The sequence below is a fragment of the Anabrus simplex genome, chromosome 9 (genome assembly GCF_040414725.1).
Source record: "Anabrus simplex isolate iqAnaSimp1 chromosome 9, ASM4041472v1, whole genome shotgun sequence".
In the NCBI taxonomy this organism is placed as follows: domain Eukaryota; kingdom Metazoa; phylum Arthropoda; class Insecta; order Orthoptera; family Tettigoniidae; genus Anabrus; species Anabrus simplex.
Window position 1 is genome coordinate 6,117,473 of NC_090273.1, and position 22,700 is coordinate 6,140,172.

At 41.1% G+C, this 22,700-nt stretch overlaps 1 protein-coding gene across 2 annotated transcripts in view; it reads right to left on the reverse strand.

Moving 5' to 3' along the window:
- Window positions 1-20,943, reverse strand: part of Rab3-GAP (Rab3 GTPase activating protein) — a 461,679-nt gene extending 440,736 nt beyond the window's left edge. For both annotated transcript variants that reach the window (XM_067153758.2, XM_067153757.2), the window contains exons 1-2: window positions 20,614-20,943; window positions 3,453-3,528 (exon numbers count right to left, since the gene is read on the reverse strand). In XM_067153758.2, the coding sequence (XP_067009859.2) occupies window positions 3,453-3,528; window positions 20,614-20,791 (254 nt within the window). In that variant the 5' untranslated portion in view covers window positions 20,792-20,943. The remainder of the gene's footprint in view (window positions 1-3,452; window positions 3,529-20,613) is intronic.
- Between the last annotated feature and the right edge of the window lie 1,757 nt (window positions 20,944-22,700).

Below are 22,700 nucleotides of genomic sequence, written 5' to 3' on the forward strand. Positions count from 1 at the left end.
CGCAGACCCGTTGTGAATACAGGGGAACCAATGGAATTCAGCAAACCGCGCGGCAGCTGCTCCCGCATGGATGCCAGTGCACGAGACCACGCGTCCGCTCTCCCACCTCAGTGGATTGCACATGAAGTCACAAATCATAGGCAATAGATGTAGCAGCATACGCCTATGCGGATGATGTTGCGATTGGCTCAAAAAGCTTAAAGAAACTGCAGAACACTATAGACGAAGTGGGAAAATGGTGCATTGAACACAAGTTCATAATTAACACTGAGAAGACGGAAATTATGGTGTTCAGATCAGGAGGGCAAATACCAAAATCGACAAGAATCACCTTAGAAGGGAAAATAATATCGATCACCAAAGAATACAAATATCTAGGGATAACACTCCAGCCGTCTGCAAAATGCTTCACTACACACACAATAGAGAAAGCGACACAAGCAATTAGAGCGATAAACGAAATAAGCTTCATCAGAACACTAAGTCTTGACACAGCAATGGCGCTCTTCAAATCGAAAATCGTTCCAATACTTACGTATGGGATTGAAATTATATGGACACACCTGAATGAAAAGAACTTAGCAACACTGGAAAGAGTTAAAGCAACATACATCAAAAGAGCAATCGGAGTGGCAAAAACAACAAGATCCAGATTAGTCTACCTTCTCGCGTGGGAAACTTTCCTCATAGAGGATTTAAGGACAATGTACCCCCTACCTAACACAACAGCATCGGAGAACCTACTAAGGACACTAATAAGGAAAAGAGAAGAAGTACCCACTTGCAGTACATGGATTCCACCATGCAATCTGCGAAAACACAACATACCACGAACCGTCAAACTCATGCAAGTGTACATTATGTGGACAGTTATGTGAACGATATCACTTAGAACTCTGCAACAAGAGGACTAGATCAATCAGAGACAATGCGACCAACGATGCAAGTGTTAAACTGTTATAACACCATTCACTAATGTATGGCTATTTTGCTGCAATAAATGTTTTATCATTTAAATCACAGGCAATGCCCAGACCCATGGTGTTCCGCACATAATTGTACTAATCACAAGTAATCTCCTGGTTCCCATTCCATCATGCTTTGGTCAACCCTTTTTGTAGCCTCTTACGACAAGCAGGGGATACCTTGGATGTATTCTTTGTCTGCATCCCCCATCCACAGGGGGTGTGTGTATTTTTATAGGAAATGTAATTCTGTCAAATACATTATATAAATGTTAAAAGAAGGCTTATCAGAAATAGTTCCAAAAAATGGCTGATGCAGACAGGGAACTGTATGTAGATGAGTGAAACAGAGCGAAATAAAAAGTTGTTGAATCCAAAACAAAGTCGTGGGAAGATTTTGATAATAACCTGGAAAGGCTAGGTCAAGCAGCAGGGAAACCTTTCTGGACAGTAAAAAGGAAATGAACAGTGTTTTGGGTAATTCTGGCGAACTCATAATTAATAGATCCCACAGAATCATTGGATAGGTGGAGGGAATATTTTGAAAATCTTCTCAACGTAAAAGGAAATCTTCCTGGTGGTGTTACGAACAACCGAGCTCATGGGGAGGAGGAAAATGATGTTGGTGAAATTATGCTTGAGAAAGTGGAATTTTTTTCAGCAAGATAAATTTCTAAACTTTCTAAAACATCCATGAATTTTCACTTCTTGGCCAAATTTATTAATTTCATGTCATTAGAAATGTCTGTAAATTTATCATTCTTTTCAACCACATGCTCTCCCATTGCTGAATGTCTTGTACGTTTGACATGTTCTTTGCAGCTCGTCCAACTAGGCCTCTGGCTGTCTGACAAGAATTCAAAAGTCCTGACAGGAAACATCGCTTGTTGTGAACTAAGGAGCTGCTGCACTTTTAGTTACACTCGTGCCGTACCTCGTCTATATGTGAGCTCATTCGAAACTTTTTGTTCGTCTCCCTTAAGCAGCTACCATATACGACGTCCATAATATTACTTTGCTATTTAAAGCATCTGTCCATGCAATTTTCACTTATCTGTGTTTGAAATACCCGGCTGATTGCATGGGTGAAGCTGCAGAGCAGAACCTACTATGAAATAAATGAGTAGGCAATGACATGTGAAATCATAATCAATTGGATCGCCAACCTTCGGAGGGAGACTGCGTCATAAGCAGAAGAAGACCCTTCATTCACAAGAGACAGATTTTCTATACCAAACTGGAAAAGTAACAATGTTTTCTTGGTATGTGCTTTTTTTTTTTTTTTTTTTCATGTGAACTGAAGTTTCTTGGAAAATATACAACTTTTGCTATTATTATAATCCTCATTATTTTATGTTTATTATATTCTGAAAGAGGAACTCTACAATTCCTTTTGCTATTTCTTTTTAGATCGCACGTTTTATGGTGGCAATGGCACACGACATGGTTAGGACTGGGATTAGGGAGAAAGCAACCACGCCTTTAAGATACAGCCTCAGCATTTGCCTGGTATGGAAATAAATAGGAAACCATAGAAAACAATCCTCTGGGCTAACAACTGTAGGAGTTCAAACACTATCTCCTCAATGTAACTATGAATTTGAAAACAGGTAGTGGTGGTGGTGATTAGTGTTTTAAGAGGAAGTACAACAAAACAACCATCCTCAATTAACACCAATCAGACAAAAATTGGAGGGGTCCGACACTTTGAAAAATGAAGGTATCAGCCAAAGAAAGACAAAGGCTACAAAGGGCATAAAAATGAAAAACTCCCTTGACCTTGAATGCTCTAATACCGTCGGGGTTGGAAAAGAACAAGAGCTGACCAAGGGAGGTCGGATAGGATAGAAGAAAGCAAGAAGCCTGGCACAAGTAAGCAGAACCAATGCCAGGACTCAGCTAACGGCCCAGTGGTTGCCAACCCACGCTCCCAACTTAAGATCCCCTAGGGGCCCCCCTTTAGTCGCCTCTTATGACGGGCAGGGTTTGAAAGGAGAGATTGTTTTTTTTTATAATTTACAGACTCTCCCTTTCTCCTTCTACGTTTGTAGTCTCTTATCACTTGTATTTTTCTTCCTGACTTTATCCAGCTTTCTTCCCATATCAAGGTTGAAAGATCTGATGAAGCTGAGAAGGAAGAAACATTGTCTCCATGTCTCACCCATCACGGTCCTATGACTTCATTTCTTATTTTCTGTTACTTATAATAAATAACACCGCTGCTTATTTCTACTCTCCATGTTTAAATCTGCAGCAAAATAAATGTCAATAAAATAAATAGGATTTCACTTGACTTCCGCAAGATAAATGTCTAAATTCAATACGCCGTGCTTGGTTTTAGGAACAGACACATACAAAATAAATATCATGTCTCAAAGCAGTCGTCTTAATTAAAGTATAATAAATAGTACAAATCACCGTTGTTGTTTTATCATCATTATTGCAGATTTACTAACAACCTGCTCCAATTAACACATGCCTACTTACTTGTCCTCCTTACAGGGTGTCCCATGCCAAACAATATGATACTTCGTCTTTACTTCTTCCTGAGAATCCCATTTAGCTGAAACAAAATGGAAAATTATAGTAAAATTTTGAACAAACATTTAAAAAAATGGTATTTTCAAGTTTTTATGAAAAGTAGATGTTATGTGTAAGACAGTCTTTGTGTATCATACACAATGACTTCATCATATGCAGCCTTAATGACTTCTACAAGAGTTGAGCGACAATGAAGGGTGAGAGTGCACGGGACCAGCAGTGATTAATAATGTAGCAGGTGCTTGGAATGAGTAATCCACCAGCTGTAATAATCACATAACCACATTTCAGTAGAATTGTAGTGAAGATAAGGTATAATATATTAGATAGTATCTTGCCAGTTATATTCGTGTTTTTCTTCGTGTACGGCAATCCTTTCGATACTTAAGCATTTAACCAAACGCAGTGTAGTGTAATGTAGATACATTGTAGTATAGATACAGTACATTTAGATAGTGCCGTATCTTGCCTGCTATATTCGTGTGTTATCTTTCGTGTGTATCTATTAGACCCTAATACTAATAGTAATTTGTCTAAGCATTTAGCTTCGTTGGTAATCTTTGAGTACAGTAGTTCTTGCAAATTTCATTTCTGTTATGCTTAGTAGTGACATACGGTATGGTACCGGTATCGTAATTAGGATACGTCTGAAAGTAGTTTAAAAATTACTGTAGTGTACTGTACAGTAGTATACGAGTAATATCCTATTAGAAATTAGTGTGCTTATTTTGTTATTGTAAAATATTTGTGTAGTACTGGTGTAGTAGAGGTATCCATAGAAACTCTTACTAAAATATTGTTGAAATTAGGATAGGCTTAATTGCAGTTTGGAATTGTGTAGTTCTTGTGTATTACTTTCGATATTCAGTAATTAACAACAGTTTTTATCCTGTTAGGGGTTGTAGGATTTTAAAAAAAATAGAGCACGACTAAGTAGTATTGTAGTGTAGTCGTATATTAATTACCTTATTGCTGTGTAGTATCCCAGACAATATATCCCTCCGTTCATTTATTTTTTTGCAAATAAGTTACTTTATTTTTTAATTTAAAATTTTTCCCCCGTAAAGAATGGCTAAGGAGCGCGAGTGTACTTATTGTGGGTGTGGTGAGGCATTGAGGGGTATGAGGGAGGAGTTGGAAAGTTTGAGGGAGATAATTAGGATTCTCACAGAAGACAGGAAGGAAGATAGGACTCCCTCAAACAATGTACAGGTTACAGTAGGTGTACAAGAGGGAGGGGAAGGAAAGGGAGGAGTTGTAGGAGACAGGTGGTCTAATGTTCTAAGGGGAAGGAGATTGCAGGCCAAGGGCTCTACTCAGGATCAGAATTCAGGACAGGTGTCTGTGCGAAATCGGTACGAGTCACTCCAGGTAGAACAACAGAGGGAAGATGAGGGACAGGGAACTGTTGCTGAGATGCATGGAAGTAGGAGAAAGGGAAAAGGTAGGAAAGGGAAATGTAGAGTAGAGGATAGGAAAAGACAGGTGGAACAGGGTCATGGGAAGGAGAAAAGGGAGGAGGAAGTAGCTTCTGCAGCTATCAGGAAAGATAGGGCTGACCAGGAGGGAAGGGGATCAAATGAGGTGGGTAGGGTTGAGGCTCTGGTCATGGGGGATTCCATCGTTAGACACGTGGGGAAAGTGTGTGGAGGAAAAAGAACCAGGGTAGAATGTTATCCAGGAATTAGGTTGAGGCAGATGTTGAGGAAAGTAGAAGAGAGAGAGGAGGGGAAGGAGAAGGTGGTAGTGTTTCATGTTGGTACCAACAACGTAAGGCAAGCTGATATAAGTACCAACATAGTTGGAGATGTGTGGGATCTGGTAAATGCAGCACGGGTGAAGTTTAAGAAAGCGGAGATTGTTATTAGTGGAATACTGTGTAGGAGGGATACTGACTGGAGGGTGATTGGGGATTTAAATGAGACTATGGAGTGGGTATGTGGGAAACTGGGAGTGAGATTTCTAGATCCTAATGGGTGGGTAGGAGATAGGGATCTGCGCTCGGATGGCCTTCATTTAAACCGCAGTGGTACGTATAAGTTAGGAAATTTGTTTGGAAGGGTAATAGGGAGGTACATTCAGGGAAACGGGATGGCCTAGGGAGCGGTGATAAGGGAACAGGGAACTGGAAATCAAGTAGGGATGACATAAAATTGTTAGTGTTGAACTGTAGAAGTATTGTAAAGAAAGGAATAGAATTAAGTAATTTAATAGATATATATTTACCAGATATTGTAATAGGAGTTGAATCATGGCTGAGAAATGATATAATGGATGCAGAAATTTTCTCACGGCACTGGAGTGTGTATCGTAGAGATAGGATAGGAAAGGTGGGAGGGGGAGTTTTCATTCTGGTGAAAGAAGAATTTGTAAGCTACGAAAAAGTTAAAGATGAGACACATGAAATTCTAGGTGTAAGGCTGATTTCTAAAGATAATAGGCAACTTGATATATTTGGAGTGTACAGATCGGGAAAGGGTAGCACTGATGCGGATTCGGAATTATTTGATAGGATAGTCAGCTATGTGGGAAACGACATGGAAAGAAATGTGATTGTAGCGGGAGATCTGAATTTGCCAGATGTAAATTGGGAAGGAAATGCGAACGACAGGAAGCATGACCAACAAATGGCAAATAAGTTAATATGGGAAGGACAGCTGATTCAGAAAGTGATGGAACCAACCAGAGGGAAAAATATCCTGGATGTGGTGCTGATAAAACCAGATGAGCTCTATAGGGAAACTGAAGTAATAGATGGTATTAGTGATCATGAAGCTGTTTTTGTGGTAGTTAAAAATAAATGCGATAGAAAGGAAGGTCTTAAAAGTAGGACTGTTAGGCAGTACCACATGGGTGATAAAGCAGGTATGAGGCAGTTTCTAAACAGTAACTATGATCGGTGGAAAACGGTAAATAAAAATGTAAACAGACTCTGGGATGGGTTTAAAGAAATTGTTGAGGAATGCGAAAACAGGTTTGTACCTTTAAGGGTGGTAAGGAATGGTAAAGACCCACCTTATTATAATAGAGAAATAAAGAGACTAAGAAGGAGGTGCAGACTGGAAAGAAATAGAGTTAGAAATGGCTGTGGAAGTAAGGAGAAATTGAAGGAACTTACTAGAAAATTGAATCTAGCAAAGAAGGCAGCTAAGGATAACATGATGGCAAGCATAATTGGCAGTCATACAAATTTTAGTGAAAAATGGAAGGGTATGTATAGGTATTTTAAGGCAGAGACAGGTTCCAAGAAGGACATTCCAGGAATAATTAATGAACAAGGGGAGTGTGTATGTGAGGATCTTCAAAAGGCAGAAGTATTCAGTCAGCAGTATCTAAAGATTGTTGGTTACAAGGATAATGTCGAGATAGAGGAAGAGACTAAGGCCAAAGAAGTAATAAAATTTACATATGATAACAATGACATTTACAATAAGATACAAAAGTTGAAAACTAGAAAAGCGGTTGGAATTGATCAGATTTCTGGGGATATACTAAAGACAATGAGTTGGAATATAGTACCATATCTGAAGTACTTATTTGATTATTGTTTGGTCGAAGGAGCTATACCAGATGAATGGAGAGTTGCTATAGTAGCCCCTGTGTATAAAGGAAAGGGTGATAGACATAAAGCTGAAAATTACAGGCCAATAAGTTTGACATGCATTGTATGTAAGCTTTGGGAAGGCATTCTTTCTGATTATATTAGACATGTTTGTGAAATTAATAACTGGTTCAATAGAAGGCAATTCGGTTTTAGGAAAGGTTATTCCACTGAAGCTCAACTTGTAGGATTCCAGCAAGATATAGCAGATATCTTGGATTCTGGAGGTCAAATGGACTGTATCGCGATTGACATGTCTAAAGCATTTGATAGGGTGGATCATGGGAGACTACTGGCAAAAATGAGTGCAATTGGACTAGACAAAAGAGTGACTGAATGGGTTGCTATATTTCTAGAAAATAGATCTCAGGGAGTTAGAGTAGGTGAAGCTTTGTCTGACCCTGTAATAGTTGAGAGGGGAGTTCCTCAGGGCAGTGTTATCGGACCTTTATGTTTTCTTATATATATAAATGATATGAGTAAAGGAGTGGAATCAGAGGTAAGGCTTTTTGCGGATGATGTTATTCTCTATAGAGTGATAAATAAGTTACAAGATTGTGAGCAACTGCAACGTGACCTCGAAAATGTTGTGACATGGACAGCAGACAATGGTATGTTGATAAACGGGGCTAAAAGTCAGGTTGTGAGTTTCACAAATAGGAAAAGTCCTCTCAGTTTTAATTACTGCATTGATGGGGTGAAAGTTCCTTTTGGGGATCATTGTAAGTATCTAGGTGTTAATATAAGGAAAGATCTTCACTGGGGTAATCACATAAATGGGATTGTAAATAAAGGGTACCGATCTCTGCACATGGTTATGAGGGTGTTCAGGGGTTGTAGTAAGGATGTAAAGGAGAGTGCATATAAGTCTCTGGTAAGACCCCAACTAGAGTATGGTTCCAGTGTATGGGACCCTCACCAGGATTACCTGATTCAAGAACTGGAAAAAATCCAAAGAAAAGCAGCTCGATTTGTTCTGGGTGATTTCCGACAAAAGAGTAGCGTTACAAAAATGTTGCAATGTTTGGGTTGGGAAGAATTGAGAGAAAGAAGAAGAGCTGCTCGACTAAGTGGTATGTTCCGAGCTGTCAGCGGAGAGATGACGTGGAATGACATTAGTAGACGAATAGGTTTGAATGGCGTTTATAAAAGTAGGAAAGATCACAATATGAAGATAAAGTTGGAATTCAAGAGGACAAACTGGGGCAAATATTCATTTATAGGAAGGGGAGTTAGGGATTGGAATAACTCACCAAGGGAGATGTTCAATAAATTTCCAATTTCTTTGAAATCATTTCGGAAAGGGCTAGGAAAGCAACAGATAGGGAATCTGCCACCTGGGCGACTGCCCTAAATGCAGATCAGTATTGATTGATTGATACGGAACTGGAAACTATGAGAATCTTTGGTGGACTTACACAAAGAGTGCAGCTTGCGAACACCAGTCAGTGGCGAGTGAATGCAAGCTGTCACGAAACAGTTGCGAGTCCATCAGACAGCTACATGCAGTTAATGGAGGCTTCTCAGTTGTCAACTGAACTGTTCTGAAATGACACTGCACAGTGGAAGCCGTGTTGGTGAGCAGGAGTTCTATACTCCACAGGTCTGTCTGTTCAATTATGTCCGTGAGTAAAAAAAGAACTGTATAGAGTGTAAAACTTGTTTTGTGAGTGAACCTGTAAATTACTGCAAACAGTAGTAGAATACATTCAGCTGATACTATATACAACATGCTAACTCTGTGTGCAGTAATTTTACTGTTAACGACCCTGACAACCCACCACAATACATGTATTTTGAGAGTGTAATTTCTGTATGCATCAGAGACTTGGACTTTGACAGCAAGAAATGAGAGTAAAATTCAGGCCAGTGAGATGAAGTACCTGAGGACAAGGAGAGACAGAGTTGAGGTCAGAAAAGAGATAGGGGTAGAAAAACCGAGTGATAGGATGAAGAAGAAGAAATTGAGATTGTTTGGACATGTTATGATGGAGGAGGAGGGGAGGAAACCAAAACAACTGTTGGAGGCTAAGAGGGAGGGACTCAGGCAAGAACAGTATAAGATAAAGAAGAATGGACTGGAGTACAATTAATGAAGAGGAGTGGTGGATGGAGAGGCAACACCCCGACCTGGCAGGAGCTGGACAAGGGGAAATTTCTGTACGGTTGTTTTCAGAACGCTAAGAGGTCCTAGAATTGAGACGGTCAAAACTTTCCAATAAATGGTACAACCTGATTTTTCAGAAGAAAAAGGTTTATCTAAAATACTTTATGTTAAAAAGGAGGAGTTGAAAAACAAGGAATTTCCCTTAGGGGGCTAACATACGTGACCCGTTGTGGGAAAAGGGACCTAATGTCATGTTCACAGCAGAGCTGAACAAAAGTGTCTGGGATGTTTGCACTATCTATGGGTCTTCTTAACATACCAAGCCACCCAAGTCACGCAGCAGTTCAAGACTTCGCCACTTGATGTCATTAAAACTTTGTACAATTGGTAAGAACATTAATGAAAGTTTTTTTTCTTTCTTTTCAAAATAAACTGGGCCATATCAGGACGGATATTGACACACTTCAGATTTTTGTGAAGAGTATCGGCCCATCGCTGTTTTGGTCATCCTTTTGGACTCCTACCGGTGACTTCTAACATGTAACCCGTCTTCGCAATAGTGTTGGTGTCTGCTCTTAGTACATGTCCAAACCATCATAGACAACTCTTGTGCATTTTCTCTGGAATTGGTGCAATGCCAAATCTCTCCCTGATGGATTCATTGGGGATGTGATCCAGTTTAGTGATGCCAGCATCTTAGTCTCCATGACACCCAGTCGGCGCTCTTTCTCAGTCATAGTTGGCCAACATTCGCAACCATACAGTGTAACAGGTCGGATGACAGTACGATAGATTTTTGATTTGAGATTATCTTACATTCTCCAGTCGCAAGTGACGCCGGTTGTTGTTCTCCATTTCAACCAGGCTGCAGATATCCTTGCACTAACCTCTTCATCAAGTCTGCCATCATCAGTGATCGTGGAGCCAAGATATCAAATCTTGTCACTCGCGGCAGGTCCTCACCGTCTACCTGAATGGCTCCTATTGCTTGTGGATCTGATGTTGCATATTCAGTCTTCTTTTTATTTAGGCCCAGGCCGTATTCCTCCAGCCGATCGCTCCATTCTTGGGTTTGACACTGCAGATCAACCTGGATCTCAGAGGCCAACATGACATGGTCTGCGTAGAGAAGCGTCCATGGCAAAGAACGGTGCAAGTCTGCTGTTACAGTGTCGATCACTAGAACGAACAAGAGAGGTGATAGCGCTGAACCTTGGTGAATGCCGATGGTGATGGGAAAGTTACTGGATGCTCCTGCGGCAGCCTGAACATAGCTCCATGGGTCTACATAGAGCAGCTGAACGCAGCTGATAAAGTATTCTCGTATGCCATGCTCTCGCAGTGCTAGCCATGTGAAGTCATGCGGTACGTGATCAAAAGCCTTCTCAAAGTCCAAAGCTAGATGGATCAGCTTGTTCTTCTCGCGATACTTTTCAACCAAGAGCCGTGAAGCATGGATTGCATCGGTTGTGCCACAATCCTTCAAAACTCCAGCTTGGTTTCTGGAAAGCTAAACAATATCACGTATCCTTTCATCAAGAACCCATTCGAATATCTTCATCGCGTGACACAAAAGTCGGATCAGTCGGTAATCAGCACATTCAGCTGGTCTCTCCTTTTTGAAGACGGGTAAAGTGATGCTTCATTGCAAATCGCTCGGTGTTCGATCCTCTTTAATGATCTGCTTGAAGAGTCGTGCATCCCACTGCTGAGAGTATCAGAGTTCCGTTGGAAGATAATCCGGGCCAATAGCTTTCCCCGACTTCATTTCTTTTAAAGCAGCCTTGACCTCGTCTGACAGATCCTTCCACAGCAGCAGTGAATGGTATTGGTGGATGGGGAAATTCCTCAGTTGACATCCTCTGGAAGTAGCTTGCCTTCTTCCAATCAACCAGTAAGTTACCTGTTTCATAGTTGATGCCACAGAAGCAGTGTATGTCGTGTGTTTTGCAATGCCTCAATTTGGTGGGTCGGTACAATTCCCGTTCGCAAGTCCAGTTTTGCATGAAGATTTGCAAAATTTACTGTTTTTGTTGTAACTACGATCTTCTTTGCATCACTATCACATTCAATAATTACTATCTTCTGAAGTATTGCACCTAGAAACATGAAATCTTTTTAAAATGCTCAGTATCTTATGTCAATCTTAGAACCACAAAGATCTCAAAAACAAATAATCCGACTTCAGGTACCTTTCCACGGAATGGGTCACGTGTTAAATGTTACATAAAGATCCCAAAGTCTGTTATGTTTTCAGACCTCTGAGTTATTACATGGAAATAACATATGCATCATTTTTAGGAAAACTATACCATTTCTGGATTTATCACTCCAAAATATGGTACATCATTTTTATTTCCTCAAGTCTAAATGTATTGCTGTGATTAATCAAATATAACCCAACTGGTAAGTAGATTATGTTATTTTACCCTACAGTCTGGTTTAAACCGTGATGTTTACATTAGAACGTCGTTTTCATTCTGGAAAGCTACGCAAGGTATTCATCTGTTAAGGAATGCTTGTTGAATCCTTGGCTTCTGTTTTCGAAATAACAACATGGTACTTAATACAAAGAAGAAATTTCAGACCACCAGATCCATTCTTAACAAAGAAAGATAAATAGGAAGCTGTGTTAACATAGGAAGAGCTGAATGAAACAAAATAAAACAAGAACCCTCGGACAGGAGAACACACATCTCGCAGGCCAGATATGCTGAGTGTCTACAAATCTATTTGAGAACTGAGGGACGTCACCAATGCCAGATAAATCACACTCGTAGCTTTGCCAGAAATAGCTTTCTGTGACTTCTTTGATGACGAGTAGTCGTAAATTTGCACAGCAACAAACAACTACAAATCCTGTTTGATGCATGTGGTTCTGTGAAGACAGAATGAGCTGTATTTCACTCCGGATATTTCTAAACCTAGAGCATATATCAGACAACACAACATCATTTGTTTTACATCTTCCCAGTTTCTATCTACCAGTCTGCTGGCGTGTTATTCTCTGCCGACCAGTGAGATAATTACAGTTATAGACGCTCAAATATAGTGCAGGCTGAAACTACAACTACACATATGGGATGTATATTTCTTATTACAGCCTTTTATTTATACTAATTTTTTTTTAACTACCAAGCGAGTTGGCCATGCAATTTGAGTTGAGCAGCTTTGAGCTTGCATTCGGGAGATGGTGGGTTCGAACCGGCAGCCCTGAAGCTAGTTTCTCATCTTCACACCAGCTGCACTTTAATTAAGACCATGGCCACTACCTTCCAAATCCTAACCCTTTCCCATTCTTGTATCGTCAAAAATCTTCAATGTGTTAAGGCCAGTCTCCATCCATTAACATTTAACACCAACATGTTAAATTGACATGTATGTTGTCATTGTCTTCCAACTGACTCTGCATTTTAACTCAATGTTGAGGTTAACACGTTTAATATGTTGACGTGTTTTCTGCTCCAGGTGGAGCAAGTGGGAAGAATGGCAGGAGGGAACTCAGAATGAGGAGATAAAGGCTAAGTTAGGAATGAACTTGATGGATGAAGCTGTACGCATTAACCGGCTTCCGTGGTGGAGTCATGTGAGGCGAATGGAGAAAGATAGGTTATCTAGGAGAATAATGGAATCTGTTATGGAGGGTAAGAGAAGTAGAGGGAGACCAAGACGACAATGGTTAGGCTCAATTTCTAACGATTTAAAGATAAGAGGTATAGAACTAAATTAGGCCACAGCACTAGTTGCAAATAGAGGATTGTGGCAACGTTTAGTAAATTCACAGAGGCTTGCAGACTGAATGCTGAAAGGTATAACAGTCTATAATGATGTATGTGTATGTAGCCTATGTATTACAAAGTCTCTGCAATTTGCAAAACCTAAAGCACATTTGGAGACATGTTCAATAAATTTCCAAATTTTCTGAAATTATTTAAGAAAAGACTATGTACGTAAACGGCTGATAGAGAATCTGGCACGTGGGTGACAGATCAGTGGTAACAGATAAACGATACAAAACGTGAGTAATTACCAAGGGATCTCTCTGCTCCCAATAACATACAATGTCCTCTCTAAGACCTTACTAACAAGGCAGAGAATCAACTGGGAGGTTTCAGGAAGAGCTGATCCTCAACCTCAAAACAGTACTAGCCTACTCCAAGATCAGAACGTGGTAAACACCTTTGTAGATTTTATGAATGCTTTCAACTACATGGACAGACAAATCCTTAGAAAAATTCAAGGAATTAGGACTACAACAACAAAACGCAAAGACTCATTCCACACATCCTAAATGACAGACATTCCAAGGTTAAATTCAGAGGCGAGATCTACGAAACCTTTGAGATTAAAACAGAGGTCAGACAAGATGACAGACTTGCAAGGAACTGATCGACTTGGGTTTCAAGAGTGGGGTCTACTTTGGTACTTGGCCACAAGAGGTAAGGGCTGCCTTTGCCGACAACAAGGCACCGATTGCTGAGCTCTGGAAATAGCAACAATCCAAGTCACTTGTCTAGATGACAGGCAAGCACAGCAAGTACCGTACTCTAGCAACATCCAAGAGGCTAAGTCACGTTAAAATCAAAGGAGTAGAGATATGCAAGTACCTCAGTAGCTGGACTGACTCCAACTTGTCAGAGAAAGCAGCCTTCTCGGCAACAGTTAATAAGCTGGAACTGACTCAAAACACCTGTCACGGAATCTGAACCTGAAACACTACATCCAGATGCCCAGTAAGCCATGGCTTGAAGTCAGAGAGAGGAGACAGATCCTGGACACTGTACTGAAAGCTCTACTTTGTGGCAAGATTATCTGACCAACTGCCTATTCACCACCTGGATGACAGACAGATCCTGAGGAAAGTTAACCCTGCTCAGAGGAAAGAAAGGAGCCACACCACGAGAAGATCTGAGCACGGTCCCAAGTAGGCCCATTCGAAAGAACTAATAATATTCAAACCCCCGTAAAAGAAACAGAACAATAACTGATACAAAATATACAACATTAATTTTTGCAAACATACAGTAAACAATTTTTCAGGGTAAGAATCTCCAAATTCCTCAATAATCCCTCTGACCACACAGACAGGACTTTTCCTCAACAGCACAAACAACAGCAGTGTCTTGTTCAAAGGTGACCCTTTGTCTTTAAAAAACCTTTCAATTATCTCATAGAGCTTGATCACCAACCACTCCAGATTGTCTTCAGTTGGCAAGGTATTGCATGTGCAATTAGTTCTGGAGGCATATGGACCATTGATACACCAACTCTCCACTTTTGCATGGATTATAGGCTGTCCACCACCGAACAAGGAAGAGAACGCGCTGTTCCTAGTAACCACACCCGTTTTTGTTTACATCGACCTACTGCCGCTAATTATGATAGACTATTGTACGAGATATGTATCAGGCTAAATCATTGTTCCTGTTGGCGTTTTGCCTCAAATAATACGATAAACAGATGACACTGAAGTTTACTATTTGTAACAGGCTGGGCTGCATTGTCTGCCTATCCTAGAAACTTTCTTCACGTACGGAGCACTGAAGAAATAGAATCATTCCTGTGTTTGAATCAAAAGTTCTGACAGAGCACAGCACAGACACAGCAAGATCTTATTGCAATTAATAGGCTAGGGAATAGCTAGGACCTGGAAGAAACTGTGGCCCTAGTTATGGTACAGCCCCAGTACCGTATTTGCATAATGGGAAATGAAAAACCACACGGCTGCCGACAGTAGGATCCAAACCCACAACTTCCTGAATGCAAGCTAACAACTATGTGACCCACACCACATAGCCAACTCGTTCGAGGTGCACAGCAATAGTTATGACTTAAATGTTTGCAGCTACAAGGTCTTGCAAAATCAAATCCAATCTCCCAAACTATTGGGGTTCTCCAAGGTGATCCTCTTAATCCACTGCTTTTCATTACTGCAACAGCAGATATTACAGAAGTTGTCAAGTCAAGATATATTACAAGTTGTCCATTTCATGACCGTATCGATGAGTATAATCAAGAAGTTAATATAAAGAACCACCTAATCGATACTTTATTTTATGCCTTAGGCAAAACAGAATATAAATTAACACTTACAGGACATGTTTCGACCACTCAGTGGTCATCATCAGCTGTATAATAACATTAGGACAATAAGCACAAGTAATACTCTTAGGTTTTAAAGAAAAAATCGCTGTGTCGACTGTTTGGTAAAAGTTCTTTGGCGACTCCTTTGTTATAGGATGGTGGACATCAGATCAGAACGTCTTGCCTCTTGTTCTTATTTGGAAAAGATGTTCATTCTGCGCCGTCCAGAGGGTCTGTCTTAGAGCGTGATCTGGTGTAGTAGCGATGTGACACATTCTCACAGTTCGTGCAAAACTCTGGAGAGAAGGGGAGTAGAGTACCGTCTCATGTGAGGGAGGAGGGAGATTAGGTTGTGCTTCTGCGATGCCGTGTTTGATTATATCTCTTGTTCGTCTTGTCTGTTTCTAGTCTACCCATTCCAAGTACACTGACTGACAGAGCAAATGCAACACCAAGGAGGAGTGGTTCGAAAGGGATGAAAGTTGGGGAAAAAACAGAGTCGGCACGGAAGAATAATTGATGTTTATTTCAAACCGATATGCAGGTTACACAATGCGCACGGCATCGACTCAGTAGGATGTAGGACCACCGCGAGCGGCGATGCACGCAGAAACACGTCGAGGTACAGAGTCAATAAGAGTGCGGATGGTGTCCTGAGGGATGGTTCTCCATTCTCTGTCAACCGTTTGCCACAGTTGGTCGTCCGTACGAGGCTGGGGCAGAGTTTGCAAACGGCGTCCAATGAGATCCCACACGTGTTCGATTGGTGAGAGATCCGGAGAGTACGCTGGCCACGGAAGCATCTGTACACCTCGTAGAGCCTGTTGGGAGATGCGAGCAGTGTGTGGGCGGGCATTATCCTGCTGAAACAGAGCACTGGGCAGCCCCTGAAGGTACGGGAGTGCCACCGGCCGCAGCACATGCTGCACGTAGCGGTGGGCATTTAACGTGCCTTGAATACGCACTAGAGATGACGTGGAATCATACGCAATAGCGCCCCAAACCATGATGCCGCGTTGTCTAGCGGTAGGGCGCTCCACAGTTACTGCCGGATTTGACCTTTCTCCACGCCGACGCCACACTCGTCTGCGGTGACTATCACTGACAGAACAGAAGCGTGACTCATCGGAGAACACGACGTTCCGCCATTCCCTCATCCAAGTCGCTCTAGCCCGGCACCATGTCAGGCGTGCACGTCTATGCTGTGGAGTCAATGGTAGTCTTCTGAGCGGACGCCGGGAGTGCAGGCCTCCTTCAACCAATCGACGGGAAATTCTTCTGGTCGATATTGGAACAGCCAGGGTGTCTTGCACATGCTGAAGAATGGCGGTTGACGTGGCGTGCGGAGCTGCCACCGCTTGGCGGCGGATGCGCCGATCCTCGCGTGCTGACGTCACTCGGGCTGCGCCTGGACCCCTCGCACGTGCCACATGTCCCTGCGCCGTGGACACATCCCTATGGGTATCAGCTGCGATTTGACGAAGCGACCAACCTGCCCTTCTCAGCCCGATCACCATACCCCTCGTAAAGTCGTCTGTCTGCTGGAAATGCCTCCGTTGACGGTGGCCTGGCATTCTTAGCTATACACGTGTCCTGTGGCACACGACAACACGTTCTACAATAACTGTCGGCTGAGAAATCACGGTACGAAGTGGGCCATTCGCCAACGCCGTGTCCCATTTATCGTTCGCTACGTGCGCAGCACAGCCGCGCATTTCACATCATGAGCATACCTCAGTGACGTCAGTCTACCCTGCAATTGACATAAAGTTCTGACCACTCCTTCTTGGTGTTGCATTTGCTCTGTCAGTCAGTGTATTTACTGATATGCTCATATAAGATGTTTTTTGCTTGTTTTCGTTAAGATTCTGTTCACCGTTTTCTAATTTATCAAGAACGATGTGGATGTTTTCCAGGTTGTTCATTAGACTTCCTTTATTGATCATACAGATGATTTGAAGGTCCTGTCCGATATTAGTGAATTTGTGGTTAGTCTCTTTCATATGAGATCCCATGACAGAGAATCTTCTGTATTTTTCTGCATTGACGAGTTCTTGATATCTAATTAAGAAGTTCCTTCCTGATTGCCCCACGTAAGTTCTTTTGCACAGTGTACACGTTAGCTTATAAATGCTAGAATTCTGGAATTCGTCATCCTTAAGTTTATTAGCTTTATTGTGGTTAAAGAAATCTGCTTACTACAGCTTCGTCAACCGAGCCTTTGAAATACCACTAACAGAAACAGACAGAAAGAAGGAACTATCTTTCATTCGTCAACAAGCCCTACATAACAGTTTCAGCTTGAAATTCATTAATAAAATCATTACTAATTGCAAATATCAACAACAAATTAAACTTAAACAGCAATCTGAAAAGGCAAAGGGATATGTCAAATTCACCTTAATAACCCGAGGATTTACAAAATCACCAACTTATTCAAGAAACACAACACCAAGTAGCTTTTTCGACCAACAACACGAAACATAGGTTCTTTAACCACAATAAAGCTAATAAACTTAAGGATGACGAATTCCAGAATTCTGGCATTTATAAGCTAACGTGTACATAGTGCAAAAGAACTTACATGGGGCAATCAGGAAGGAACTTCTTAATTAGATATCAAGAACACGTCAATGCAGAAAAATACAGAAGATTCTCTGCCATGGGATCTCATATGAAAGAGACTAACCACAAATTCACTAATATCAGACAGGACCTTCAAATCATCTGTATGATCAATAAAGGAAGTCTAATGAACAACCTGGAAAACATCCACATCGTTCTTGATAAATTAAAAAACGGTGAACAGAATTTTAACGAAAACAACGAGCAAAAAAACATCTTATACGAGCATATCAGTAAATACTTGGAATGGGTAGACAAGAAACAGACAAGACGAACAAGAGATATAATCAAACACGGCATCGCAGAAGCACAACCTAATCTCCCTCCTCCCTCACATGAGACGGTACTCTACTCCCCTTCTCTCCAGAATTTTGCACAAACTGTCAGAATGTGTCACATCGCTACTACACCAGATCACGCTCTAAGACAGACCCTCTGGACGGCGCAGAATGAACATCTTTTCCAAATAAGAACAAGAGGCAAGACGTTCTGATCTGATGTCCACCATCCTATAACAAAGGAGTCGCAAAGAACCTTTACCAAACAGTCGACACAGCGATTCTTTCTTTAAAACCTAAGAGTATTACTTGTGCTTATTGTCCTAATGTTATTATACAGCTGATGATGACCACTGAGTGGTCGAAACATGTCCTGTAAGTGTTAATTTATATTCTGTTTTGCCTAAGGCATAAAATAAAGTATCGATTAGGTGGTTCTTTATATTAACTTCTTGAGTCAAGATATGTCAAACTGCTCATGTATGCCGACGATGCAGCCTTAACTTCCCCATCGGAGTCAGATCTACAAGCCGACTTTAACCTTGTGATTACATGGGGAGAAATAACTAAATTAAGAACAAATGAAGAAAAGACTGTTTCTATGACTTTCAGAAGAGGAGGCAAACGTGATCCTTTTACTTTGACCACAGGCAATTGAAGTTGGTAACACATTTTAGATACTTGAGAGTCACATTCCAGACACTTGGAAACCGGTTTTCTCTCCATGTTAAGGAACGATTAAATGCTGTTATGAAAGCAATAACCGACATTAAACATCCAAGCAGCTTGTCTCTAAAGACAGCCATTGAATTGTTTCATTTAAAAATCAGCCCAGTAATGACCTATGGTCTAGAAAATATACGGGTGCATCTTAACAAGGCACAAATTAAGAGTATAGAGAGTCTGAAATCATCTTTTCTAAAGACAGCACTTTGCTTATCTAAGTACACTCCCTCGCGGCTTGTTTACATGGTAACAAGAGAGCTGTTTTAGGTGGAAGAGTTGCGTCTGAAGTTTATACTCGCAATCACTCCGGCATATAAGGACCTCATGAAAGAACTTCAGCAAAAGAAGGACAACATATGGGAGGTGTTCTACCTGAGTGATGCAATGACTTACCAGGAGCGGACCCAGGAAGGTTAGGTACAAACTAAGACATTTAGAAACTAGGCTCTCAGTCCATGGGTTTCATCACAAACGAAGGGTTTTCATATTCCATGCAGCGACTGTAAATGCAGAAAATGTGGTGAACACTGTGAAAGGTAGGCCTACCATGTTTTTAAATGCAAATTGAGGACAGAATCTTTAGCAAAGTTCTGTACAGAGATCTGACAGTTTCGTTTTGTATTTTACGTATGGCTATTTGCTGCAATAAATAATAAGGTCTTCTGTTGGGCCTATGTTATTCATCGAGAAGCAGACCCATAAGTGATTCAGTGTTACACAAAAGGAGCCTCCCTGAAGACTGCTATGCTAGAAAATCAAGATAGGAACAACAATTGGGCACATTATGGGCAATATAAGATGCTTGTTGTTAGAAGAGGCCTAACATCTAGGTCATAGACAATAAAAGAGAATGGCTTGAAATGCTCTGTCAGCTGATCTTTTTACCACCAGATCAATTAAAACTAGTGACCCAGCATTTGTAGTGGTATCAGTCAACATTGAGCGATAACCCAGTTATAACAAAACTACTATGACACAGCAGCTTCATTTCTGAAGCCTTCTTTCTTTAAAGCTTAAAGCACCCACGATTTGTGCTTGAAATTATTATTACCATTATTACCATTCAATCAATCAATCAATCAATACTGATCTGCATTTAGGGCAGTCGCCCAGATGGCAGATTCCCTATCTGTTGTTTTCCTAGCCTTTCCTTAAATGATTTCAATGACATTAGAAATTTATTGAACATCTCCCTTGGTAATTTATTCCAATCCCTAACTCCCCTTCCTATAAATTACAGATACAACATAAATTTGTAACTAGACACAAATCTATGGTTACGGTACACAAAATTAACCTGTATGAGCTATTGATAGATCTGTAACTCTTTGGTTATAAAGAATTTCAAATAATGACAGGTGTTAAAAACTTTGTACACATATAGTATCTGCACCTGTTGACAGACTGAAAGTATCATATACTGACAATAACAAGAATGTGAACTTGGAAGTCGATATATGTTTTTAATTATGAACTACATTTAACTACTTGATTACTGTTGTGCTGTGAAAGACGGCACTTATTTCCAGTCCGCTCATACAACAGGCAGTTACGACACACCTAGAATCCCATTATAAGCACTCTGAAATTACACGTTTCAAATCCACTTAACCTTACATGTCGTGAACTATTCATTTTGATTACACCCGAAACAAATGAAGTGCAATGACAACTTGCAATACTCACACTTCAATATGACCATAACCTTCTCATGCGTGATAATAAGATGGTCACCCATAGACGATAATGCTACCTGGCATTCTTGCAACCATTCTTTACCAACAGGATATTCAATACCAAATAATCTCCTCTTAACGGTCTCAACATCAACTATGTTGGCGAATGGCTTAATCAAGCACGACATAGTGCGCGAGTTTGCCACTGTAACTGATACACCTTTGATTGCTTTCAGTCGTTGCACAATATTTGTAGCCTCAGCTTCATATTTGTATGATACTCCTTTCCTTATACTTGAGGGCCTAGATAGTTCCTTCCATGTGAAAACAGCTGATCCTGTAAAACTGTCATCAAGTCTACTTTTCGAGCATGTCCGATATCTGCGCCACTGGTTCTCTTGTCTTGTTTTTTCCCTTATAGTGCTGTTACCTAGCGCCCGGAAATGGAAGTTAGGAACTGTGTGAAACATCGTCCACTATAGATGGCTGGCAAGTGCTGATCCTGATCAGTAGACATACACGACCTGTGCGTCTGGGTGCGTGAAGGATGACGATGAGGTAGGGAGAGGGCGAGACCCGGTGCTGGAACATAGGCTACTCCTGTCGAATAACACCAAGAGGTCTGCTCAAGGTTTAACGTCTCCATCCGACGAACGAATCACCATCAACAGTGTCACATACAAATAAAGGATCCGATCAAACAAGTCTAGCGCGTATTGAAGCAACGCATCCAAGTGAGAAATCACCACCCCAAACACTACAAGCCTTCGTGACGCTTTTTTTTTTTTTTTTTTTTTTTGGAAGAAGTGTGCCCGTCTGCCTCAACAGAACATGCAGCACCTTGTAACAAGCATGAGAAGGCGTTGTGAAGCTGTTATCCATGCAAGAAGTAACAATACTCCTCATTGAGACGCTTAATTACGGTACCACTTAGCCATTTTCGTATATGACCCGACGAGCACTTTGTTTATGAGACGTTGTGCAATTTCGTCGTGTACTGAGTATCTTACGAACGCTTTTCATTCCAATTCTTAATCGATACAAAGAAGCAAGGCCGTACCCACGGGGCCGGGGTTTAGGAGAGTTCAATTCAATCAATGATCTGCATTTAGGGCAGTCGCCTAGGTGGCAGATTCCCTATCAATTATTTACCTAGCCTTTTCTTAAATGATTGCAAAGAAATTGGAAATTTATTGAACATCTCGCTTGGTTAGTTATTCCAATCCCTAACTCCTCTTCCTATAAATGAATATTTGCCCCAATTTGTCCTCTTGAATCCCAACTTTATCTTCATATTGTGATCTTTCCTACTTTTAAAGATGCTACTCAAACTTATTTGTCTACTGTTGTCCTCCTACGCCATGTTCCCACTGACAGCTCGGAACATACCACTTAGTCGAGCAGCTCGTCTCCTTTCTCCCAAACTTTGCAACATTTTTGTAACGCTACTCTTTTGTCGGAAATTACCCAGAACAAATCGAGCTGCTTTTCTTTGGATTTTTCCCAGTTCTTGAATCAAATAATCCTGGTAAGGGTCCCATATACTGGAACCATACTCTAGTTGGGGTCTTACCAGAGACTTACATGCGCTCTCCTTTACAACCTACCGAGCTCGATAGCTGCAGTCGCTTAAGTGCGGCCAGTATCCAGTATTCGGAAGATAGTAGGTTCGACCCCACTGTCGGCAGCCCTGAAAATGGTTTTCCGTGGTTTCCCATTTTCACACCAGGCAAATGCTGGGGCTGTACCTTAATTAAGGCCACGGCCGCTACCTTCTCACTCCTAGCCCTTCCCTGTCCCATCGTCGCCATAAGACCAATCTGTGTCGGTGCGACGTAAAGCAATTAGCCTTTACATCCTTACTATAGTGCCCAATCTGTCATCTTGAATTCCAACTTTATCTTCATACTGGCTGATGTACGGAATTCTACATTGTATACAGAATTCTAGGTTAAGTAGATTGTAATAAATTGCATAGCTCTTGACGTTAACCTAGAAACGCGACGGGGAAGTCACCAAACGTAATTTTTTGTGTGAAGACTGGGTTAGGGAATTTTCATTATAATGATAGGCCTTCTTGCCTACTATCAGTCACAA